This window comes from Anser cygnoides, chromosome 3, assembly GCF_040182565.1.
Source record: "Anser cygnoides isolate HZ-2024a breed goose chromosome 3, Taihu_goose_T2T_genome, whole genome shotgun sequence".
Lineage (NCBI taxonomy): Eukaryota > Metazoa > Chordata > Aves > Anseriformes > Anatidae > Anser > Anser cygnoides.
Genome location: NC_089875.1, coordinates 112695137 through 112721527, shown reverse-complemented (window position 1 = coordinate 112721527; position 26391 = coordinate 112695137). Strand labels below are relative to the sequence as shown.

The 26391-nt window shown below is 49.3% G+C and overlaps 1 protein-coding gene across 1 annotated transcript; it reads left to right on the top strand.

Annotated features, from left to right (window-relative positions):
- The first annotated feature begins 356 nt into the window (after positions 1-356).
- SDC1 (syndecan 1) lies at positions 357-26055 on the top strand. The gene is made up of 5 exons (XM_013194845.3): positions 357-655; positions 21267-21348; positions 22393-22880; positions 23112-23241; positions 23801-26055. The coding sequence occupies exons 1-5, from the start codon at positions 599-601 to the stop codon at positions 23965-23967; spliced, it is 924 nt and encodes a 307-aa protein (XP_013050299.1). The 5' UTR covers positions 357-598; the 3' UTR covers positions 23968-26055.
- Positions 26056-26391: the final 336 nt, after the last annotated feature.

Here is a 26391-nt window from a genome sequence, read left to right as displayed (position 1 = left end):
TCCCCACTTCTTTCTGAGGAAAACAAAAGGGGGGGGGGGGGGGGGGGTTGTTCAACAGCATCGTTCCCACAGCGGGAAGGGAAGGGAGGGCTTTCCAACTTCTCCTTATTTTTAGCCAGGAGGAAGGAAGCTCGGCCGGAGCACGGCGGCGGAGGAAATCGGGGAAGGGCGACGCGAGGGGAGCAGCGGCTCCGGGCAGGGGGGGACCGGCGGAGGGCGGCCGGGGGCTGGCGGCGCAGGTAGCGCGGGGGCGGGCAGGGCCGGGCCGGGCCGGGCCGGGCCGGGCCGGGGCAGGGCTGGGGCCGGCGCGGGGAGCCGAGGGGAGGGGAGCCGAGGGGAGGCGGAGCCGGCCGGGGGGTGGCCGTAAGGTGAAGGTTGTTGCAGTGGGTTCATTAAAAGACAGAGTTCAACTCCTCGCCGCCGCAGAGAGAGCACGAGAGCGGCTGGGGAAGGGAGGGTGAGAGAAGAAAAAAAAAAAAAAAAGAAAAGAGGAAAATATTGGAAATTCAAGAGTGAAAGCCGGCAGATTTTTCTAAAGCGTACTCCGAGAGGGGAGCCCGAGAGGAAAGGGCAGTGCCGAGCCCGGCGCGGAGGAAGGATGATCGGCGCGGCGGCCGTGTGGCTGCTGGCGCTCTGCCTGCACGCTGCCCTCCCGGTGAGCCCGGCGGCGGGGGGCTGCGGGGGCTGGGGGCTCTGCCTCGTCCGGCCGGCTCGGGGTGGTGGTTTGGGAGGGGATTCAATGGCCTTTTGTGCTGGCGGGAGCCTTAATTCAAAGCAGCCCCGCTGCTGCTGCTGCTGCTGCTCCCGACCTGCCGGCGGCTCCGCCCCGCTGCGAGGCTCCGAGCACGCCGCGGCCACCCGGGGCCCCCCCGGCCGGTCCTTCGGGGCTGGGGTGAGCCTCGCATCGGGCCCTTTGTGGCCGGGGAGGTGCCTTTGTGGACCTCTTTTTGTGCCGGGCAGCGGGTGGTGGTGCCCCGCTGGGGGGTCCGGAGCCTCCCGGGGCCGTCCCCTGCTCCCCTCTGCCCTCCCCGGCTCGGTGTGCTCTTCCTCCCAACCCCGGCGCTCCAGGAGGAGCTCCGTGCCGCGGGGAGCTCGGGGGGAGGAGGCCCTGTGGGGCTGCAGCCTCGGAAAGCCCCGGCTCCCTGCCGCAGCAGCAGCCGCCAGATGTCATCCGCGGCTAGAGGAGAGGGTGTCTGGCCCAGCGCTGCCCGACGAGGGTCTGGCCGCAGCAGCCTCAGCTCCTTGTGTAGGAGCTCTCCTGGTGGTTTGCGTGGGGTGGGAGCCCTGCTCGGCACCCCCGGGGGGCACACAGCCACCCTTTGCTTACAGGGTGAAGGGTGCTCGCTCCCCAGGTGCTCGCATGCATCGCTCGGGAGCCTTCAGCCCCGCCAAGCAGCGAAGAGCAAGCAGAACCTGAGGCTTCGTGTGGGCAGGAGCATGGGAATCAAAGCACGCTTCCCCCTTTTTTTTTTTTATTTTGTTCAGAAAGGGTATAATTGATTTGAAACTGGTCTGGAGACGATCTACAGCGGTAGTTGGATAAGGAGTGGCAGAACAAAGTGCACAGCAGGACCGAGGCTGCTCAAAATACCTGTGGCTTTGCTGCGCCGTCCTGCCTGCGGGCTCTGCCTGTAGATGTGGACATCCAGCTGGCTAGCACACATGGTAGTGAGTAGTTAGTCCATGAGGTGGCCAAAAATGACAAGCACGTGAGCGTAATCAGCCCTGCCTCGTGGGGAGAGGGCTCTGCTCCTCGCTTCTGAATGAGCTTGCTAATGAATAAAGTGGAAAAACTGCAGTTCACTTGCAGCCTCTGCAGCGCGTTTGGATAAAATCACCCAGTGATAAATGTTTCTTATTAGAAATGGTAAAGGCATGAAGTGAATGCTCGTCTGGAGTTTTCCTGTGCGTGGGGAGACGGCCTGGCTGATGCTTCGGGTTGAGGGACGTCCTGGTGAGCAACAGAGGAGTCCTCGGGGCTCTCGGTGGTGACTCAGCACTGAGGCTGGTTCCCTCCTGGGGACCACGTGGCCACCTTCCCATGTCGAAATGTCAGTGACACAGATGAGGCTGCCTTTCCCACCCAGCTGGAGCAATTAGGCTTTAGCATCAAGTGGCCGCGCTCGGTGCTGAGCGGAGAAAGCAGAGTGACCTTACGCAGTCCTTTGCATGTGGCAGGTCACGGCGTTATGGGTGCTGGCATGGGTGTGCTGGGCTCTTGGTGGTCCGGTTATGGGAGGGTGTCCCACTGCCTCTGGCACATCGCTTGACCCTTGGCTATCGCTGCAGGACTTAACTAAGCAGCAGGAACAAGAAAGTGGCCAAATGATAGCTGTTTTCTTTCTGAGCACTCTTAGGAGCAGGAATAGTTGTGGGTTCCTTTCCTTCCTCAAGATAACACTTTGCTACTCAAACATCTCATATGAGATTAAAATTCCTCTTTGAATTGATGGAGGCATTGAATTTCTTGAAATGAGAAGGCTGATGCATCTTAATGGATTAGCTTGGTTATTGTCCCAAAGGGATACTTTTGTGGGATATAACCCTGCCTCAAAGCCAGGTGAGCATGGAGGAGGACAGCGGACAATCCAGCCTGCACCTTGAGGAGAACGGGGTTTCGATTGTTTCATCTGGTGTGGGTGCGTGCTGGTGGTTAACGCAAGCTTAGCAGGGCAGGCAGAACCTTTTTTCCAAGGGTGATGTCATTGCTATCTGAATGCAAGCTAATTAGAAGAAATTAGGTAGCCTGGCTTGCTTATTAAACATGTAGGCAGTAGATAAGAAGGAAACACTTTCTTCTGTAGAAGTACCCACAGAACAGCGTCACATTATTTATCAAGTACTGCAAACAGCACTTCTCCTTGTGAGCCTTGCTTGCTGGTGGCTCCCTCTCTGAAAACAGTGAGTCAGCTCTGATGAGAGCAGAGAGCAGTAAGCCACGGTTTGTGCTGGGGAAGGGGGCTCCGCTGCGAGTTTCTAGCCTTTTGTTCCAGGTTTCTGGCAGTTTTAAGTGGCTAGAAGAGCTAACACTTTTAATGGCAGCACTCTGAAGCTTCTGGAAACCAAACAATCCTCTCTAACAACCCGAGACAAGTTGCAGCAAGTGCAAGAAACCTGTAAGCCTTCTAAAATTAAGTGAGTGCACTAACCTGAAATGTAGGCTGCTGTTTTAGCAGCAAAATTGGTCCATTTTAAGTATGTGTTTTGCATTGCTAGTGGGTAGATGTCTCCAGGTGGCCTGTATAGTAGCGCCTTGTCCTAACCTTGTTTGATGTGGCTCTTGTGTCTGAGGACCATCGTACTGCCTCTGAGAGGGACACTGCACAAATGCACGTGTCATCTGGCACCTAGGGAGCTGATAGGAGTAGATGGAGGAGGGAGCTTCCTGGGAGAGAGAAGACATGACCTCTTTCTCCATCCCTGGAGGTGTTCAAGGCCAGGTTGGATGAGGCCCTGGGCAACCTGATCTAGTGGGTGGCATCCCTGCCCATGGAAAGGGGGTTGGAACTAGATGGTGTTTGGGGTCCCTTCCAAGCAGAGCCACTCCATGATTCTTTCCTGAAGAGGTGATGTCAGTGATGAAACTACTGACGCAATACAGTTTTATCTTAGATCTCCTCTTCATTAACTCAGAGCTCTTAGTACAGAACTTCAGGACAGCAAGACCCTGATGCACTTGCTGAAATGTAGGATACTTCAAATGGCACATGGCCCTCGGGACAATGTTCAGCTGACGTTAAGACACCTCAGCGTAGGTGTCTACGTGTGCGCCAGGTGCCCAAGCTCTTATTATAGTCACAGCAATGTAATCAGTCAGCCAAACAGAGTGGTTATCTGACCAGCTCCTGCATGTCTGCTTCAAGGTGAATGGCTCTGTCTGGACTCAGTTGACTGGATCTTGTTTTGACCGTAAAGGGAGCACAGACACCTTCACGTTAGCTTCTTAATCTGGGAGCGATGCAGCTGAAAGCGCTGCTCCTATTTGTGAAACTTTCCTGCTAACCCTCTCCATAAACAAATGGTCTAGACCGCCGCTGTTCCTGTGCCAAGAGAGCGAGCAAAGCAGTGGGAAACATCAGCTTTCAGCTAGAACAACAGCTCTCTCCTGTTCTGGTGCAACAGGATCAGTGCCTCCGAACAATAGCCCAGCCTCGCTCTGCTGTGGGCTGCGGAAGAAATCAGGGAGTATAGCTGGCTTCCGTATCAGCGCTCTGACGTGAGAAATGGGAGCAGAAACATACATGCATGCATCTTCTTAGAGGGAGAAGGAACTGTGAGCTTTTGAGGGGGGGATTAGAGTATTTTAGTATTTAAAGATGCTCTTTATTTGTGGATTAGAAGTGAGGCACCTTTGTTGCTCACTAGGCTTTGATACAGGCAGTGAATTTGCAAAGAGGAAGCTGTTCTGACCAGCGGTACGAGGAGCTCTGGTATTTCTTACAGGTTCATTTATCCTCTGAGCTGAGAAGAAGGCGCTCTAAAGGCCAGGATCACATGCTGTCTCCTTTGGAGCTTGGTGCTGAGCATCAATTTTCTTATCGTGTCCCTAAGTTACGAGTTGAGTAGCATGCTCCATTTGAACCACTGCTCTGCTAGGCTCTTGGCGTACCGCAGAAATGAGCTTTATCTGGCCTGGCTAGGAACCTGGGATAGCGCACTTTCAGCTGTGGAGATGCTAGTGGAGAAGTTCCTGCACTGTGAAGCCTCACCTCAAGGTGAGATAACATTTGGACCTCCTACAAGCAGCCCTTGTGGAGCAACATCTGCTAATGTGGTGGTTTCCCAACCTCGCAGTTTCTCAAGCAGCGCTTGGCTGCAGTTGACGTTCTAGGTCTTGTGGAACCGGCACGGGTCCAACAGAATCTGTTAGCTTGGGCTCCTTGCCACGCCAGGCTGTAATGTTTGTATCGCACCGCTGAGACCAGTCTCACCAGTGAGGCCTGCTTAGCTGGATGGGAACCAGTGTGCTAGTGGGGCTTGGACGGGGCTGGTGATGGAGCTTCCTGTTGAGTCACTGCAGTTCCAACTGAGTCACGGAGATGGTGCAAGTCATGGCGTTCCTGCGAGGTTTCGAGTTCGAAACTCTTCTGGGTTTTGATCAGTTGAAGCACTCTTGCTGCTTCATTTGCGCATCATACTGCCCTGCTCTCTGGCAGAACTCTCTTCTCCACAGCCCTTACTTTTTCAATATTTTTATATATTTTTTTAATTAATAATAATAATTTCATAATAAAATTATGAAATTTTATGAATATTTTCATGTCCATTCATCCCAGCATTCAGGGTCCTTCTGATACCTCAAAGCTCTTCAGGATTGCTGTTGCAGAGTAACTCCTGACTAAATCGAAGGCAGTGATATAAGATGGGGACATGCCTGCCAAAAATACTCAGGGTATCTTGCCTTTCGTGGTGGCTCTTGCCACCTCCACCCTGTAACTTTACAGCACCGCCTGAGCAGTAACGGCGGTACCTTGTGTGCCACGCAAGCAGAGGCTGGCAGTCCTGGTGCTTGGCTGTAGGCAGTCCCAGGCACACGCTCCTGTCTACCAGCCTTCTGCAAAGTGCAGCTGGTTCGTGGCTCCTTGAGGTGCCCTGGCTCCATCGCCCGTGCGTACAGAGCCATAGCTCCAGAGGGGGGTTGCTCTTTTGTCTGCCTGTGCCACGCGATGAGGAGCTCGTTGCCTCTTAATTGGAGGGAAACCTGAACTCTATTCCTGTTGTAAGGAGAGAGTGACAAATGCTTTCTGGGCAGCACTGCAGACCAGGACTGCCCAGTGCTGAACGTAGGAAAACTCTTCTAATTAGTTTCTAATGTCGGTGTCAGTAAATGTGGTCAGCAGCTCCCTTGCATCTAGGGATTACTAGAAGAGCAGACTGAATATTGAAGCCAGAGGTGGGCAGGGGAGAGTGGAGCCAGTCTGCCATCTGGAGAGCAAGCAGTGATTAGCGTAACAATTTCCAGATGAGAGCTTTTGTGAAGCTCCATGTCATGGCGGTGCTGCTGTGGCTGTGTCGGTAGGGAGCTGTTGCATGCTCCCCGGGAGCACACAGGGCTGGCAGCTACAGCGCTGTAGGAAGAGAGGCTCTCTCCTGTCCCAAAACAGGACCTTACTGACGCCTTTTTGTATGCTTCTGAGACCAGTAGAGTGGAGAAATACACACTCAGAGGTCTCCCCTTCTTGTGGGGTTCGTTGACCGGCTCGCAGCAGGGTGTGGAGGCTGTACGCCCTGACCCCAGGACAGGTGATCTGGGAGGCTTGAGCGCCTGCTCTCTGCACAAGCACAGGAGCTCAGGGCAGCCTGTGTCTACCAAAATGTCCTCCAGGGGTAGGAGCATATCTGCAGGAGACAGGATGTGATATCCCATTGACCAGCTAATAGATATCTTTGTTAGTGACAGAGCCCAGACCTTCTTTGGTCAAGGAGTTGGGGGGTAAGAAGAGTAAGAGTCCAAACCCGAGGAACTGCAAAGCTTGCTTGACTTCGTGTCTGATACAAACAGTAATAAAAGTGATATTTTTCACTCTCCTGCTGTGCTCTGTGCTTGTGAAACTGTAATAAAGACTCTCGCACTGGCGGATCTGATGGCCAAATGAGATTTGTCCACCTCACTGGCTCTACCGGGGTGTAAGTGGCACCTACGTGCAGTGGAAAAGTGGTAGGGAGGCTTGCATCGAAACTTGCCTAACAGCCTGCAGCTAGACAGCTTTGACTTCTAAATCTCTTTATGTCCTAACGGAGGAATCATCTAGATCGTGACTACTTTCCCATCAGCGAACAAAGCGCCTAACAAAAGAGGCTGACTCTGGCATGTCTGGGCAGTGGCAAAGGAGTGCTCTGCTATCGGGCACTTACATCAACTGACTCATGGCCCTGAACAGGAACGCTGCGAGCTTAATCCTCCAGCAGCATCGGCCCCGCTCTGAAGCATCTCTAAATAACTTGTAAAAGGTTCCTCAGCAGTCACGGCTGAGAAATGGCAGTGAGCTTCTTGCTACAGAAGCTGGGAGATGTGATCGCAGCCCCAAAGTGCTGAATGCGCCGCGTGCCCCCTGGTCCCCAGCACGCAGCCAAAGGGGGTAAAAAATGACTCTATTTACTTGTTCCTGTAAGTTAAATGGGCTGGAAACTGTCCTGTGGCCAACTTAAATTCTGGAGTCCCTGTCGTAAAGCAAACCTTCTTTTCTTACCTGTCCCTTAATGCCTGCCCCCTGCTCTGTTCTGCCTCCAGATCGCCTGCCGAGGAGTGTTCCCATACATCATTTGGGGGCATACCAGTTGGCAAGGCTCACGGCTGCCTGGGATCGCTCTAATAATTTGATGGTGTAGATTGTGTTCCAGTGCCCGGGGATGTTCCCTGATGTTGTTTAATTTACTAGTATGGATGTAGCCGGTGGGTCTCTGGCAACAGGCCCAGGATATTATGAAATTGTGAAAACTGCTGTATACAGTAAAAGAAAGTGAAAGCCCTTAATAGGATATCACGGTTCTCTCGGTGAATACTGAACCTTTTGGATGCATCAGAAGGATGAGCAACTGCAGCTGCGTGAGAAATCCCATGGAGCCAATCAACCGAGGGCTGCAGGGTGAATAATACAAAACAGCAAAGCAGTTAGTGTGGTCGTGATGGTGCTGGTATATGTCAGCGATTCAGCCCGTCCTTGTAGTATTAGCCCACAAGGTTGGTCCTTCAGCACGTTTTGTTCTGCTTTCTTTAGAGGTCTGTTGCGTTGACTAGAGTTGGTGGTCACTGAGTAGACCCAGAAGTTTATTCCTGTATGAAATCTCTTCAACTTGGTGATGTTTGAGCAGTGTCTTTAGAATTAGTTTGATCTACTGTTACGTAGCATCTAGCTATTCTGAAGATACTTCTTGCCTGACCTAAGGGATGTTGTGTTAGGACTAACTTGGTACTACAGCACTTTACCTTGCATTGCAGTTTAATGGCTTGTGTTGCTGTTTTAATGATTTGTCTTAATGGTGGACAGTCCATCAGAGGTGGCATTAGTGATCTCTCTTTCCTCTTCATGATACAGATGTGTAAAATTCAAAGATGTCCAAATCAGGACTTGGTGAGTCTTAGCAGCCCATAAGAGACAGGAGGAGTCCAGACCCCACAAATGTGGTAATGTTTCCCCCTAAACTCAAACCTCTTCCAGTGACTGGGTGACTTCCCTGAAGCAAGGCCATGGGGAGGGCAGGAGAACCAGCTGTAGGCCCAGACACGATGGCATGAGGTAGCTGAAGCTGGTAGCTGTTATAGTGAGACTTGGATCAAAGGCAAGCGCTATGATTTGACCCGCCTTGCTCAGAGCTCCCTTCTACAGATGTGGTACTGAGCGGTTTAACTGAGCTACTCTAGATCAGAATGGATTAGTTTAATCTTAACCCACGAGGTAGTTACTCAAAAAAAAGTTTGCTGCTCATTTCTGAAGTGAGTAAATCTTGGTAATTGGAGCGTAATTGCAGCAGCAGGATTTGAAAACTGTTTCTGATGGGAGTATTCGTTCGATGCTCCAGCTTTGAAACGGTACCTCTACACCCTCATGACTCAGCTCGGAAGCACACCAGCCAGCTTCCATAATCTCATTCAGGTGTTGCATAATTTAACTGTAAACGGGGGCAGTAGCAAGCAACTGCTGTCAGACCTTTGTCTGACGAGCAGGATTACCAGTGCTTCGGTAAACCTGAGCACAGAGAACACGAGAGCCGTCGTGCCGAGAGCTTGAGCTCAGTACCACTTACTATGGGTAGATCACTCGCTGTATGCTCCAGTGGTTGTGGGAGTGCCTATTTCCATGGAGGAGGGAATTCATGCAGGTTGAGCAGTGTTGGAATAGTTGAGTGAGATGTGGTCCAGCCTGTGCCCACAGGCCAAGCGTCCTGCTGCTGTTTCTTCCAAGGAGGCAAGCAGTCCCTGAAAGGCTTATGCACTGCTTTCCTTCAGCGTGGGCACTGGCGCTCAGGAGCTGCTAGGACTGTGTGGAGGGAAAGGGTGAAGCTGAAAGTGCCTCTTGGGATGGAGGAGCAGGGTGTTCCCCACCTGAGATGTGGCTGCTGCATCTGGTAGAGATGTTGGGTCCTTGTGTGCACAGCTCAGCCATGCTCGTGTAACTGCATCTGTTTGGCAGGGATGACTTCTACATTATAAGCCATCTAGACTTAGTCAATGCTGTGAGGTGCTGTGGATAAAACAGACCTGATGGCATGCCTCCTGATGTAGGGGAAGATGTAATTTCTTCATGTCGACGCTGATTTAATTGAAGCTGGAAATGGTGGGGCATAGAAACAAACGCAAAGAGTAAACTTAACCATACAGTGGTAGAGTAAGACCTGCCAAGATGCAGAAATCGCACTCGGATCAAAAATGAAATCTAAAGCTGCTTGCATGCTTTTCCTGAGTCCAGCAACTGGCTGCTGGTGGAGACTCGCAAGTTCCCTCCAAACAGACTCACATCTGGCTGATGGGAGTCCTGCTGAGCAGCACGGAGTTCCTCAGAACGACCTAGCGCTTGGCTGTAGCATGACCAAACCAAAGGGAGTTGCTGAATGCCAACTGTTGGCTCATTTTGTTGCCCGAGCCTCATTATCTTCTGCAGCTCCCTTGCAAATAGTCGCTGCCTCCTGTAGCAGGCTGGCAGATAACAGCAGGAAGGGATCAGGCTGTGGGGTGTGACCGGTCCTGCCATCTGGTGCGCACACATGCGACGGACATGGGGCTGCTGTCCGGGCAAGCCACCGGCTCTTTTTGGGTGCTTTTTTTGGGTACTTCCAGCTCCCTGATCAGTTGGCCCCTCAGGGGGGTGTGCCTGGGGAGGGATGGTGCTGGAACTGAGAAGCTGGGAACAAGATCTTTGTCGAAATACATCACTTAAAGGTAGAAGATGTCTGGCGTATGGGTATGGAGAATGCAAATTGTTAGGAAAAAAGTTGTTTAACAAGCTTTGGAGGCTTCATCATTTCTTTTTCTGGAGCAAATGCAGAACTTATAAAAGCAGTCAAGAAGGCCCTGGATTGTTGAGTCTCAGGCTGGCTGTCACGACACGAAAGACTTGGTGCATGTCCCGTAGGGTCAACTACAGGCAGATCAACTGGAAAGCTGAAGCAGAGTCTGGCAGCAGCTGGCCTTACAGATGGCAAGTAAACCTGCCCCTGAAGTGTCAGTGGGTAGTAGTTCTTGGTGTCTTGTGCATAGACAGTTACTATAGGATATACCCAATTTCTATAGGATGTATCTACATCTAAAAATCTTAAGTCTGGGTGGCTCCACTGTAACTTTAATCGGAATATCCTATCAGCATTTTTTTTTTTGTTGCAAAGCTAACTATTTGTAGATCTAAGTAGCCTTATTAAGTTTATCAGCTAACCTTCTTTAGCTAAGACCTTTGGTACCTTTGGCGACCTGTTGTCAGTGTCCCTGCTCGAGCACAGGGGGCTGAGCCAGGTGACTCCCAGAGGTCCCTTCTGATCTTGATCATTCTCTGATTCTCTGATACCTGTAGGGTTGCAAGCTCATCGTTCTGCTAAGGTTAAAACACCTTGCTAGCTGCTAGGAACCAGAAGTACCGCTAGTAAACCCTTAGTTTGTTATACCAGGATTTTTGTCTGAAATTTGGATTTCACTGAACAAGCTTAGTGCTACAAGCACTTTGCTCAAATTAGAGCCTGAATGTGTGTCACTAATACAGTGAAAAAGCTTCTGTGATCCTTCAGGAAGATCTTACGGCTTTGTCTCCTGGCTCCTTGGCATATCTCGCACTAGGTAATTGCTAGAGTTCAAGAAGGAGAGGGAAACTCCCAGGATTAAGATAAGAACCTGGGTCTTCTCCTAGCCCTGTGCCTAGATACTGAAGGCTGTTGCATTCACTCTTGCCTGATAACAATTCCTGGAGGCCGAAGGTATTGCAGGCTGCATCTTGGCTTCCCTTCCTGAGGTGAAGCAGAGCATCTTCTTCCCTCCCAGAATACTGTGTAGCGTGGTGGTGGGGGCACTTCTGGGAACACATCTGCTCAGGTCAGAGCACTCACGTAGCTCTAGCCTTGCTCATGCTGATCACACGAAGGCTGGTATGGGGCTAATATGAAATGGGTTCCACCAGTTGTGTGGCATCTGCCTCCAGGAAGCGAGCTTCCCTGGGACCAGAGGCACGTGTGTGTTTTCCAGGTGCTGCTGAGTGGCATCAGTGACTCAGCGTGCCACCAGCCTAACTTGGAGACCTGCGATGCTGGAGAGCACACCACACTTTCCTATAGACATGTCTCCAATTTCTGAGCTGGAGCTTCCTGAGCTTCCTGACTGGCTGAAGATGAAAAGATCAAGTTGTGTTCCTGTGGGACCAAGGTGTCTCCTGTGTCCTGGTGCTGGTGTGCTGCAGGCTCCCACTCTGTTCTGCAGTGATGGCCAGAGCAGCAGGAGCACGCAGGTCTGATCCTGTCGGCGTCCTGGTGCGTGGCCTCCAGCTGCACACTGACCAGTTTGAGCTCATAGGCCTACTGGAAGAAGACAGCCTCAAACGGGACGATGGGAGACGCTTGCTGCTTTACAACCCTGGGGCTGGTGAATCAGAGAATGGCTGAGGTTGGAAGTGACCTCTGGAGCTCATCTGGTTCAATGTCCCTGCTCCAGCAGACACCCGGAGCAGGGTGCCCAGGACCACATCCAGGCGGCTTTCGAAGATCTCCAGGGAGGAGACCCCACAGCCCCTGGGCAACCCGTGCCAGTGCTCGGTCACCCTCATATAAAGAAAGTGTTTCCTCCTGCTCAGAGGGAACCTCCTGCGTTCCAGTTTGTGCCCGTCGCCTCTTGTCCTGGCACAGGGCACCACCAAACAGAACCTGGCTCCAGCCTCTTTGCACCCCCCTTCAGGGACTGATAGACACTGATAGGATCCCCCCAGCCTTCTCTCCTCCAGGCTGAAAAGCTCTCTCAGCCTTTCCTCACAGGAGACACGCTCCAGTCACTTTATTGTCTTTGTGGCCCTACACTGGACTCTCTCCAGCATGCCCACGTCTGCCTTGTACTGGGGAGCCCAGAACTGGACTCGCTACTCCAGGTGTGGCCTCACCAGTGCAGAGTAGAGGGGCAGGATCACCTCTCCTGACCTGCTGACAATACTGTGCCTGATGCAGCCCAGGTGTGGTCCAAGGCTGGGTCTGAGGGAAGATCTGCAATGCTAATTGATCTGCTTTGTTGGGATTTTTGTTCTGGTGACAGTCCTCACTGCTGACCCTGTAGCACAGGACGAGTGGGTGGCTGGAGATGGGGCGAGGAAAGGAATTCATACCCAGCTGCAAGCCAAGCTGTTTGTGGCAACAGAGGCCAGCACATGGATGGGAACAGGTAGCTGATGACAGGGGCTGGTTTCGCTGGGTCTGCTGTTGAAGACCTAAGGTCAGTGTGTACATACGTGTTGGAGGGCAACACTACAAAGTTCAGCCTCCATTGAAGTGGCTGTGGCTGCTGCTGGCTGGCCTGAGGGGAGTTGCTCAACCCCTGCCTGAACCCCGTAGCAGGGGCTGCGTGCGCTGCAGTCACCGTGCTGGTGAACTGGCCGAGCTGGAGTACGTGGTAGCCAGAGGGCACGTGGCTGTGCTGCTGCAGGGGGGTGAAGGCACACCAGGAACCTTACTTAGCTCCTGTCACTTCTGATTTTTGCATCAGGAGGGTGATGTCTATCTGCATTGTGGTTACTGGTGTGCATGGGTGGTGAGTTTGGGGCTGCTGAAGTCCTCTACTGGATGGGTTTGTAGTTCATAAAGATATCCTGTGACCTGCAGGATACACCCGTCTTGTAACCTGTACTTTCTCAGGGTTCCTGGCAGTGGCAGCCCGCCACTGGCTTTGCCTGAACTAAGCTAATCTTGGTCTGTGCTTTTCCAAACCAGTAGGTGAACTGGCTGGTGCTGCAAAACTCAGCCTCCCCAGCTGTTTTTTTTTTCTACACTAGAAGCTAAGAAGTGCTGGTGACTTTAAATTGAAGGGTTTTTATGCAAGTTAGTGTTGTCCAGTCCCAGATGACACAGCTCAGTGCTCACCTCTCAAACCAGCTGAAATAGTCTGAAAGCAATTCCCCGGGATGAACTGGTGCTGTTGGCTGCCTGGCCTCGTTTTGCTGCACCTACTTGGCACAACTCTTTGAGATTATGCGTTGGCGCTGGCTTTCCTTTGCTATCTGAAGAAATGAATGACTGAACTATCAAGTATGCTAAAGAGCTGCAGCGAAGGCTCTTTAAAGAAAAGCAGTTCTAGCATAAAACTGAACTGACTGCTTCCCATGAGGTTAGCTGCGGGGAAGAGAACTGCTCATTAGGCTGCGTCTTCCAACGCAGGCTGCCTTGAACGTGGGAGACAAAAGGTGCCCGGCTCTTAGTGGGACTTCTTGGGCCGTATCCTGACAGCCCACCCCTGTCCACCATCCAGGTGGAAAAGCAGGAGCGCAGGATCTAACTGAGCATCTCCATATTGCTGAAGGACTCCCAAGAGTTTTAGGGGAGCTGGTTAAGAGAGAGAACATGCGGTGTGTTATTGCTGATGCCGTGAGTGGTGCGTGGCCACAAACTTGCTGGCTGTGGAGTCCGTAGCCCCGTGGGACTCTGGCTGCCCCGGCATTGCTCAGGGCTGAGCAATGGCCCCAGGGCTGTCTGCTGAAGGGCGTGCAATGCACTCCCTGTCCACTGCAGAACTGAAGTTGCCCTGGACGTCTCATGAAGCTCAGGTGGCCTGAGGCAAAAGCAGTGCTACTGCTACTCTGACCGTGGCATCCATCTAACCTTGGCTGCTGTGACTAAGGAGCTGTGTTTAGGAGGTCAGGGAGGACTTAAAAGCACTCTTGTCAGACTTAGGGACCAGCTTTATCCGTCATGAACAAACAGACTCGCCGGGAGAGAAGTCTCCCTGCGGCCTCTCTCCTTGCTTTGTGTGTAGACCTGCGCGGCCCTTTGAGTCAGCCTCTGCTTTGCATCTAGCTTGCAGTTTGAGGGTGGCGGTGCACATTTCCGTAATGCACGTCTGTGGCAGGGTATTTTACTGCCACCCCCCCCGCCGCAGGGGAGGTGAATGTGTGTCGGCATCCCAGGAACCCGGGCTGTGATTCTGGAGGAGTAGCTTCAGCAGCCCTGGCTGCCGCGCTGCGCCAATACAAACACTTGGGCATTCATGCACCGAGCAGGACTGGAGAACTGGTCCTGCTGGAAAATTCTTTGCATGACGGTGTTGGCTTTTTTCTTTTTTTCTTTTAACCAGACCAGTTCCCTGCTCTGGTTCACCGTGAGACTGCATGAAGAGCTATGTCCAGGGAGCATGAAGTGACATGCTCAGGGGGAGGCGGTGGGGCGAACAGCCTGACGTGCAGGATGTGAAAGCCCAGCTGAAGGTGGCAGGCCGGTTCCTTTTGACTCTTGGCATGGCGATTGCTGTGTTTCAGCCCTACTTAATTTAAAAAGTTGCCTTGTCACAGTAAGGTGAAAGTGTAATACTAAGGACAGCGGCGTGGTAATTTCAGAGTCTCACCCGATAATTGTTAGGACTGTAGCTGTGGTGCACATGGAGTAGCTATGTAGGCAGTGCCCTCAGCCCCAGGCGGTAATTCCATTGCCTACGAAAGGGCAGGCTCTGGGTGCTCTTCTTCTTTGCCACTGCACCTTGCTCAGAGGGTCACAGTATGCTTTTACAGCTGTGGCAACGAAACTTCACAAAAAAAAAAAAAGTAAATCAAAGCCTAGCAGACAATGGGCAGTTCTTAGAACTGGTTCTGCCCATAGCGGAACAGATCCTAAAAGCTCTCATCCTATTTTGAGTCAGTGTTGGAAGGTGTCTCACTGCCTGCAGAGCCAGTTGCCGGAGGTGACTGCTCTGTGATGATCGGCCGCTTTGTGCTTCAAAGCAAAGCAGCTGTGGTCGCATCCATCTAAGGATCTCTCCCTCAGACATGGTCCTCCTCTCGAGGCACCAGCCAAAAACAGAAGAGGAGGCCAGTAAGAGCTTACTTGGCAATGGTTTTCCAGATACAAACAGAGATCTGATAGAGAAGCAGCCGCATTAACTGGTGTACTCGCCTCTTGCTGCTGTTGCAGTGCTCGCCTCGCAGAGCAGAGGAGCATCCTTTGTGTTCCACTTGGCAGCTGCCTGACCTGCGGAAGGAGCCCCCAGGAGCCACGTGCCAGCCTTACTCCAGTTGATATAAGCTGAAATGTGAAGTGGTGGGGATGCTGAAGCCTGCTGGGGCACGGCAGAAGCTGTTTGGAGCAAAGGGGAACGACACCACCTGAAATAGGGAGGGCAGGTAGCGGTAGTGCTTTGAACAGCCTTGATCGGAAGGCTAGCTGGGGATTAAAAAATAATCCTGCTGTGCAATCTGTGGGCTGCTCATGGGACAGTTTGTAGCTGTCTTTCTGCTCTTTGACCTCCGCTGGAAGTCTGCTCCTTTGGCTCTTCTGGAAAGAGAACTACTTCATTAACCTGCAGGGCCACCAAGCAAGCTGCTAGCAGTGGTGCCTCTCTGCTGCTGGCTTCTGGTGGGTCAGACCTGCACGCAAACATCACTGCTGACTTGCCACATAAAAGCCTCAGTTCTTTCAGCTGCTCCAGGATTTAAGTCTGCTTGTTAAAATTGAAGGTGTGCGTGGCTGACAGTGCTAGCAGCCTGTAGCCTGCAGGAGGAGGGGGGATAGGTGAGGAGGCTGGTGGCTCTGCTGTTCTTTTTTTTCCTAAGAAAAGATTGCTTTTCTTAAGCTGTCTGAAGACCGTGGACAGCTGGGACTGGAGTTAATCGTGTGTGGGTTTATTAACTTGAGAATATCAAGGTTTAACAAAGCTAAAATTTCTTTCAGCAGGAGGTTTTGTCTTCCCACACGCTAATATAAATATTTTGAGGTTAGGAGTTCTTTAAGCTGCTCTGCCTCAGATAGCAGTTCTGTTGGACAAGCTCTGCTCTTCAGTCTATAGAAAAAAATAAACCTTTCCATTTGGCTTCATTTCAGGGCTGTTCCAAATCCTTGTGCAAGTCGTTCATGCTTCAGTGTAATATGTGGTAGGCAACCTAGAAAGCAAATGCTTATCTTATTCGTGTAAGTCTCTTTAAACAACATTGCAAGTCATTGGTTTTGCTTCCCCTAAACTTGGAAGAATCCTGCAGGATGCTCAGGGAGGTGATTTGGGTGGGAGAGCTCATTCAGCTGAATAAGGAGGATTTACCACTCGGAGAAACAAATGTGCAAATTTAACAGCGTTATTCAGATAAAGGAGGATTTCAAGTGTTTCTGACACTGCTGTAATAGGCTGATCCCTAACTAGGATTAATAAGAGTGGGATACAAATCATCCTTAATCTAGTTTAGGGCTTGTAGGAGCTTGTGGCAAAGCCCGTGTTTTTGCTTAACCTCAAAGAGCAGTTTGAAATAAGCTGCTTCCTTTTACATACACCATGACTTCAAATTAAAGAAATGCGGTTCCCAGTTTGGGCGGGGTAGGATCAATAAACTATAAATCTCCCCTTCAGCATGAAGCAGTACTTGAGATCTGGGCTTGAGCGGGGGGGAACTCCACGACAGCACAAAAAGAGTCGTGTGTCAAGGCTGGGATCAAGATGAACGCTGAAGAATGGTTAGAAATGAAGCATTTTAAAAAAAAAAAAAGGACTGTGTCAGACTTCTGGAGCCAATAATATTGCTAATGAGTTGTGAAAGTCTGGCCCGTTCTTGATTAAATGGAAGATGCCACTGAGCAGCTTTCTGGTTGTCCCAGCAGAACTGAATAACCATTGTTCTGTAACAATGCAGGGCTCAGCAAGAGCAGAACAGTTTCCCGAGGGTTTCCCCCAAACAGGCGGCTTTGTTACTGGGGGAAGGAGGTCCCCACTGCTTACCGGGAACTGGTCAGTGCCATCGAAAATGCTGTGAAAATGTTTATCCTTCGCGTGATGCAGCTGAGTTTGGCATCACCAAACTGCAAAGGATTTCCCTGGGCTAGGCAAGTATTTCTGATCGGTTGTGTAGGGTGCTTAAAAAAAAAAAAAAAAGGCGTTATCTAAATCATAAAAAATCAGCATGTTGTAAGTGCAATATCAAAACTGTCAGCTTTTTGACTAGAATATATGGGATGCTATCAGAGATCTGTCCTTAAAGGATCCACAGCCTGAACTTAGCTGTGTTCATCCAATTTCTCTGGAATCAATTATAATGTGAATGGTCTGTAAATAGTCCTAAGGGCCTGGAAATTAAACTGGATGATGATGGAAGTGATTTCTGAAAGCACGTTGACAGTAGCTAAAGTGATACAAAATTGTCGGTAGGGCAATCTCGCTTGAAGCTGGAATTTATTTCCAGCTCTTACACATGATGGCACAACCTGGAGATTGAATCTGTGTTCTACACCCCTAATCCTCCTGACTTATCAAAATCTTTCCCATTGGTGAAACTCATCTGCAGCAAAAGGTCATGGAAAAGCCTTGACCATGAGGTTTCTTTATCTAAACCCAAATTAGTTCAATCTCTTCCGATGCTGTCCTGAGTCAGTGTCTTATGTTAACCTTGCCGTGTCTGAAATCCTTCAGCAGCTGATCGTTATAGCAGCCTGACCTTTCGGCAGTGCTCACGGTTTGTGGTGTCACAAGGAAAGGTTACTCACTGCCCTTCCCTCCTGCCGAAGTCTAGGGAGCAAGAAGGGCGGTCTTTATGTAACTGTCCACTTACATAAATTAGGCAAGTGTTCCTTAATGGAAGTGTAGTGAAACTGGATGAATGCACAATGGCACAGCACGGCCCTGCAGATGTTTGCACTGTGCCGTGCTTGCCCTTCCTCTCCGAGGGGTACCTAGCTATTCCTGACAAGATACAGAAACCCAACTAGCCTTCGGACAGGTACATGGCAAAGGCTACGGAGAAGCAGGAAGTGCAGCAGTCTGGGAAGGGGCTGAAAACTCAGGTGTGAGGGGAAATGGAAGGCTAGGCTTGCTGAACATGCTGGGATAAAAAGGAAGGAAGCATGGCATGACTGAGCACCCTCACCCCTTAACACCAAAAGGGGAAGGGGTGCTGGTTCGGTAGTAAAGATCAACATCTGCTGTTTAATTTCCTGACAGTCTGTGATCCTTTCTGCTGTGGTCTGCGGACCATCAAATCTGCACAGGTGTTCTTGGAAGTCCTGTATGAGCTACCCCTGAATTCAAATTTGGAGGGAAGTTAATCTTGATCCTAGGTAAAGGAGTGTGGAGCCTGGTCTTAAACTGTGTTTAAGTCTTGTTCTTCAGTAAAAACCTGGAGGGGTTGCTAACAGCTTCAAGGCAGCATCTTTCCATGGGGAGGAAAAACTGAGTGAGAGAACAAAGGGCTGTGCTTGGTGCTGCTGATGGAAGAAAAGAGGGAGAAAAGTGCCCCCAGGCTCCCCTGACCACCCCAGTGGGGCAGTGTCTGAAGTCTGGCTTCACTTGTGAACTTACTGGAAAGGAAGCTCAAGGGAGCAGAATTCGGGAAGCCAAAATCTTTCTGTGTTCTTTGGGCACCAACGGTTCGTGCTCAGATCTCACTGCGCTTCTGATATTGCTCGGGTGAGTCACTGGCCCTGGACACGAGAAGGAAAGCGTACGGGAAGTACTTACCTGACCTAGTTTCCATGGGTGAGTGCATGAGCACAGTGCAAACAAGCAGGGACAAATCTAAAAATCCAAATCACCTCATGACGTGCAGCTAAACATGCAGGACAATTTCTTCTTAGAAATTACTCCAGAGATATTTTAGAAGCCTGAAGATTTTAATTTTTTCTCCAGTAGAGAAGGCAAGTGACAACCAAAGAAGGCTGCTACAAAAGGTTTAATAGTTTGGTGATCCACTGCATACTTTTGTCTTCAGAAAAGTCAAGCCTTTTAAACATCTAATGGGCTGGTTAACCGCTTTGGAATCTAACTGTTCTATGGAAACGTGTAGAATGGATAAAGTATAAAGGAAGGAAGAGAAAATTGGACAAATCTGGTATCTTTAAAAAAAAAAAAAAAGGTAAATACAGCCATATAGGTAATGAAGTTGACAGTGAGAAAGCCAGCAGTGGTATGACCTGTCAGACAAAGCAATGGAGCTAACTTCTTCCTAGGATGAAAATAGAGTCTTGCTCAAGGTGTAGCCCCAATAACAAGTGGTGTTCCTCAGGCATTGGTATTGTTGGTATTGGGAGCGGAGCTGTTTGACATCTTTGTTGGTGACATGGACAGTGGGATCGAGTGCACCCTCAGCACGTTTGCTGATGACACCAAGATGTGTGGTGTGGTTGACACTCTGGGAAGGGATGCCATCCAGAGGGACCTGGACAGGCCTGAGAGGTGGGCCTGTGTGAGCCTCATGAGGTTCAACAGGGCCAAGTGCAAGGCCCTGCATCTGGGCCGGGGCAATCCCAAGCACAAACACAGGCTGGGTGGAGAATGGACTGAGAGCAGCCCTGAGGAGAAGGACCTGGGGGTGGTGGTTGATGAGAAGCTCAACATGAGCCGACAATGTGTGCTTGCAGCCCACGAAGCCAGCCATATCCTGGGCTGCATCAAAAGCACTGTGGCTGGCAGGGCGAGGGAGGTGATTGTCCCTCCCTGCTCTGCCCTTGTGAGACCCCACCAGGAGCACTGAGCTCAGCTCTGGGACCCCCAGCACAAGAAGGACGTGGAAGTATTAGTGTGAGTCCAGAGGAGGGCCACAAGGATGATCAGAGGGCTGGAGCACCTCTCCTGTGAAGCCAGGCTGAGGGAGTTGGGGTTGTTCAGCCTGGAGAAGAGAAGGCTCTGGGGACACCTTACAGCGGCCTTCCAGTGCCTAAAGGGGGCTACAGGAAAGCTGGGGAGGGACTCCTTGTCAGGGGGTGGAGTGACTGGACAAGAAGTAATGGCTATAAACTAAAAGAGGGTAGGTTTAGATTAGATATTTGTAAGAAATGTTTTATTCTGAGGGCAGTGAGGCACTGGCACAGGTTGCCCAGAGAAGCTGTGGATGCCCCATCCCTGGAGGTGTTCAAGGCCAGACTGGATGGGGCTTTGGGCAACCTGGTCTGGTGGGAGGTGTCCCTGCCTAGGGCAGGGGGATTAGAACCAGATGATCTTTAGATGGTCCCTTCCAACCCAAAAGCATTCTGTGATTATATGATTATATTCCTTTTTAAATGACACTACGTTAAGGCAAGGTAGAGAACTACACTGAGCTTGGTGCGAAGCTGGCAAGAATGTATGTTCCTCTTTTTACATAATAAAATGAGATTTCAGTCCTGATAAAACCATGATCAGAAACAGACCCCACTCCTGTGATGCCGTGCAGTATCTGCTAAACTTGCAGATTGGGCAGTGCTGGAAAGGGGTAGTGAGGGCAATCTGAGGATGGGATAGAAGTCAAAATTCTGGAAAATGGCAAATGTAGTTGGACAGGGAAAGATGAAATTTATAGGAAGCAATGACTCGTTGGGTAATGGTAGTCCTGCAGAAATAAACCCGCAGCTAGACATGCGCTGAGAGTCAAATATGTCCACTGATGTGAACAGTAAGTGGAGCCAGCAAGTAATCACTGCTTTATTTAGTGTTGTCTTCTTTGGATATCCTGAACAGCTTTGAACATTGTGTGTTATGACAAACAGGTGCAGTGGAACAGGGATTTGGCCTCTTGTTTCAGCACTGAAATGGGGCTGCTGGTTATTGTACTCCTTGAAGCTTAAATGTAGGAAGCTGAGGGCTGTATTGTCCTACATGGAAGGCTGGCTTCTGTCTGTGATATGAGTGTTGACATTTATTAAAAGCGAATCTCATTCTACTTCGTTAGATGCTGTGGTTTCGGATATCTGAACACAGATGGGACTGAAAAAGGCAGAGCAGCCGAAGTTTTCTGTTCCTTCTTCCTTTCCCCACCCTTAGAAGCAATGTGGTAATTCACAGATGAACAGGTTGGTAGATAGCAAAGAAGTGAGCAGTCAAAACTTGCAGCATCATGGTTATGTTGTGGGTGGACTGAGCATCAGCTGCTACCGAGATGCAGCTCTCTGAATGGACTCCTTGCTTTCTTCTTTCGCAAAGCAAGTACAACCTGGAAGCAGCACAGAGAAGGGAGACAGCAAGGCTGACCTTTCTGACATTAATCAGAACTTCTCTTTTGGGAAGGGGGGACAGAGTGAAGAAAGATTCTGTGACAATGCTGTCTGGGCAGAGAAAGTTTGTGTAACCTTCATGAGCCCTTAGAGGAGACTCTGCACAAGCAGCATGATTAGTTTAAGTTATCTCATCAATAACACACCTTTTCCCTTCCTCTTTAAAGCAAACTACAAATCTGAACCTTCCTCCTGAAGATCTCGATTCATCTGGTGATGACGATGATGGTTTCTCAGGTTCAGGTGCAGGTGAGTTATTAGCACTTGTACTGTCGGTGCTTGATCCTTCCAGAATGTGCCAGCTGAGATCGTGATGAGCATCCTGGCTAAAAGGAGGGGAGAAAAATAATCACACCCCTTTGCCCCAGAATATCAGAGTTGGCAACAGAACAAGAGCCTAATCTATTCATCTTGTATTGCTTTAGATATTAACAATTAGCAGAAAATGAGTTGTAGGAGACTTGAAAGGGAGCAGAAGCAGGTATGTCGTTGCTAATATGAGATACCGCATAAAAATGTTATGAAACCACAGTGATTCTTTACTTGTGGGGCACACAGGCAGTAAGAAGGCTGTTTGGCCTCTCTCACGAGCTAGAAGGAGATACCATTTGAGGGTGTGTAAACCCCTACCTGCCGGCATACATCCAGCACAAATTTTATCTGTCATCAGATGCGCAAGTTCCCATGGGCCGTAAATTTTTTTTTAAAACATAATAAAGGGTTTTTAGGGTGGGGAAAAAAGTCTGTCAGAACGATTACTAAATTCATGAGAGACATCTTTGGTGTTCAGTGTTGAACTGAAGTTGAGATCCTACTCTGCAAAGAGCAAAGCTGTTGGAAACTAAACCATGCTTCTGCTTCCTTCCAACCACAGGCTTGATTTTTTTTTTTAAGATGAAATTCTGCATGAATAATACCACCAAATGTGTCAGTGACTAAAGGTGTTGTGTATATGGGTGACTACTCTGAATTGCATAAAAGATACTTAGGGCATAAGAGTCAGAAAACCACCCTGAGCAGCCAGTGTACTGGATAGCAGACATCCTCCTTGTAAGCCTGTCTGCAAACAGACTAGCACTTGTGCCATGGGATAAAGCAGCTAGCAAAGTGTTAAACAGCACATTGGTCTGTCCTTTCCTTGCTGCACTGAAAAAGATAAAGAATTACAAAGTGAACTGCTATTAGTATGAAAATTGGCTGTGCAGGTTAGGCTTCCTCCCTTAGACTAGTGTCCAGAAGGTAACTGTTAATAGGTCTCTGAGCTGGCCCAGGTTAATGTTTTTTGTTTTGCAGGTCCCCTGACTGACCCGTCTCTCACCTGGAGAATCCCAGCAGAGCCAACTAACTCCTCGTTACCAGCAACACCAGTGGGTTTCAATGAGCAGCTGTTTCCCAGAACTGAGAGCCGAACTGAAAAGGAAGTTACAGCTCCCCCTGCAACTAGTAATGTGGTGACAGTGGAGCCAGTTGTAGCTGTGAAGGATGAAGTGCCCATCCTGGGCTCACCTGATGAGAAACCAACAAACGATGTCGTTACAACAGCGAGAAGCCCCACTACTCACTTTCCTTCGGTGCTTCACGTAATTCCTTCAGAAGCCTCAGACACGGTCCACGAGCTTGAACCTAAAGCCCCTGGCTCTGACACGCCAGACACTATAAACATACTTCAGACTGACTCCACCATCCATCATGAGGGAGGCATCACTGCTGCCCCCACGGCAGCTCCAGAGGATGTAGCACCTACACATGAGGAGGTTTCTGAAGATGGCTCCGGAGACCCGGTGAGGACTAGTAGTTTTGACACGCTTTCCAGAGAGATGGCTCTAGTAACTTTGTAGTAACTTTGTAGTAACTTTGGTTTGCAGAAGGGGTGGTAACTTGTTAAAACCAATGATCAGTTTAATATGTTATATTGGTGGAGGGCTTTAGATGAGAAAAAACAAAGCTGTGGAAAGTCTCCAGTAACAGCCATGATGAGAAACATGAATAACCTGCCTTGTGTGTCCCAACAGGGAGACTTCATCTTGATTAAAGATGAGGATTTGGTCCCCACCCAGAACTCTGAAGTGCCGGCTGACTCTGGGAGGAATGCCAAAGCAGCAGGAGCCTCGGGAATTATGGACAGGAAAGAAGTTCTTGGAGGTACCTGATATTCTGGATTTCTAGCTGGTAAAAGTAGACTCCTGTAGGAGTCTCCCAGGCAGCAGAAGCTGCAGTTCTGCAAGTACATCTCAGAGCATGGAAGTGAAACTTTTCATTTCAGAAAGCTCTAATGTAAGGGGGTGATCTATGGTTTTGTGTTGCTGAAACCTTAATGGGGCAAATTTTATTCTGATAATAGCAAAGAAGACACCGCTAGTTATCTGAAATTTTGGGTTAAAATCTATTCCTTCACTCAAAAATTAGTGTAAAACTGCTCTAATGCTGCCTGGGTCAAGAGTTGAACAACACTGCCTTGCTCCATTCATTGGGCGTTGCAGCACGGCCCAGTGGGAGATCTATTTCTGTAGATTTACGTGCGGATGAGTAGGCTCTTGGTAATGGAAGGATGACTGGTTTTGGGGGGGGCAAAAGGACAAAGTCGTTTCTGGAAACTATGAATTGAGGGATCATGCTTTAAGGAACAACCTGGAAGCGTACGATCAGACTGACGTTATCTGGCGTGGCGCTGAGAGTAATTTGTGTTTTCTCCCCCTTTCAGGTGTTATTGCTGGAGGACTAGTAGGCTTGGTGTTCGCAGTGTTTCTAGTTGCATTTATGCTGTACAGAATGAAGAAAAAAGACGAAGGAAGCTATTCACTGGACGAACCAAAACAGTCTAACGGAGGATACCAAAAACCACACAAACAAGAAGAATTCTATGCATAAACTCTGATCTTCAGGACACTTCTTATTCCATCTTTCTTGGACTCTTCTCTCCCTGCACATGGACCTCCTAGTGCGCTTTGCATTAAACTTAAGCCATATGATCATTGGGTTATTTGCCCTTACCACCTTGCCATTGGAAATTTTTGTAACTACAAAGTAGATCTGGATTCACTGAACATTCCCTGCTTTCTTGCACAACTTTTTTTTTTTTAACAGAAGTGGGACTGCAAGTTCCTAAACTCGCTTTGGTTTATCTAAAGACTGCTGGGGCAGGCGGTGGGGAGAAGATAAGGGAGCACTGTATGTACAAACCTCTTGATATTTAGGGAAAAGGATGGCAAGAATAAACGATTAACAGTGCTCAAATTCTGTATAGCAGGGATCCTTCCTATTTAACTCATAGATGTGTTTTAAGTGTAACAAATGGCTGCCCTGGGCAGAAGTTTGGTACACTGCAATACTCGATCTCTTTCTAGCTGCCATATTTGGAGCACTTAATGCCTGTGAAACATCATGCTGACCATGACTCCTAGTGAAAGGAGGTGTGAGGGGCAGGGTAAGCAAATGACTGTCACGTGGTTTAAAATAACTTATATTTTGGAAAAGATCACACAACATTATCCCGCACTCTGAACCAGCTCCTAAGCAGCTGGTACATGTAGTAATACAAACCCCCCCCCAAACTAAGTAGAGACTTCATGTTACCAGTAGCATTGGTCTATCCCGCTACCAGTGCTGCTTTTGATCCTTCTAGGCTTATGCAAGAAGTGGATTTTTCTAAGCATTCTCATCTCAGACATTCCCTCTTAGGTGCTGAATCTAGGGTTGGCTGTCGAGCTGTAAATACTCCGACCCCATGCTACTGTGGAGTCACCAGGTGGCTGATAGCACATCGTAGCACCTACCTCTCTGTGCCCTGTTCACGGTGGTTGTCTCAGAACGTGGTCAATGCTACGACCTTGGCACACAGGGGTGGAAGGTAGAAAGCAGCATATCATAACTTCACAGCTAAGGAGTAGAGAAACATGGCATCTTACCCAACTCTGAGGAAGGCTAAGTGCAGATGGCCTTAAATATATACAAGAGTTGATGTGCTTGACTCTCACGATTTCGGAACGCCTCTCTTCAGAAGCTGTTCCTGCACTTTGGAGAGAAGCAACTCTAGGGATGTCAGACTAGCAAGGGCTGAGAAGCACCACCTTGAGGAAAGTCTGGATGCCTGAAGCTGTTGGTGGTCAATGTGTTGTCAGATACAAGACACCGAAGCCTCATTGAGGGTTTGGAGTTCTCCAGGGTACATCAAAACTGAGTGAGAAGAGAAGTGTGGTGTTCTGCACAAGCGTTACTTCTGCTCTGCCTTCAGCTAGCTTCTTGCAAGTTCAGTTCCTCATCACTCAGCACAGAAGGCACGGGGGGTGGAGGAGTGTTTACGACTGATGTAAATACTTGTGCTGTTGAGTCAGAGGGAATGATTGGAGAATATTGGAGAATATTGCAACAGCTGGTACAAATGTTGCAGGTTAACAGTAAAACTTAAAAACCTGTGTAATTTAAATGAAGTATAAAACACTCCTGAGCTGCTACGCAGCTAAAATTGGTGCCTTCTCTACAAACCCAAGAAAAAAACAATTTTTGATTCAAAACTCTTGATGCACAAGAAAAGCTTGTGCATATATGTAGCTGGCTGTTTTTAAGTAAAGCTGCAAAGTCCATTATGTCTTTTTTTTTTTTTTAACTGAATGAATTTTTATAGGTTAATGCAACAACCGGATGGTGTTAATTTCAGCTGTAATTCTTTGCTTTGTATAGGAATGTAGAAATGTTGTTTGATAGGTTTATCTATGAAAAGAGTCTTGTAAAGCACAGGAAGATAAAGTGGTAAACTTCAGTTGTACCTCACAACCTTGCTAGGGGGAAAGGAAAGACTGTATATTTTGGTAGTCTAAACTGACAGTTTGTGAAACAAACATGACATTCTGTGTTATTTAAGTGGTACAAATGAGATATGGGTTCTAACAAAAGATGCAACATTCGGTTATCTGTATGCCCTGTAAAGGTATACTGCAATAAATGGCATTTTGGCAAGAATGCGTCTGATCTGAGTGTTGCTCTACATCATAACTTCACAAAGTAGATGAGGTTTGTAAGACTTCCCAGGTCGTTAAGGAATTTGGATTCTACGTATGAAGTGTGAAGCTTGGTGCTAAATATAAGGATGCTCTGTGCAGAATGGGGAAGGTGTGAGACGTTTCCTGCTCACCCTGCATGGGGTGGCGAGCTGTGGGGAGCAGAGGCTTGCCCAAAAGCTGTTCTTCAGAGCCCTGTAGCACTTCACAGTGCTGGCCTGGGGAGCTCTCCTTGCTTGTGCAGGATGCCACCATCCCCAGAAGGGTGAAAAGGTTGGAAGTCTTCTATGGGGATCAC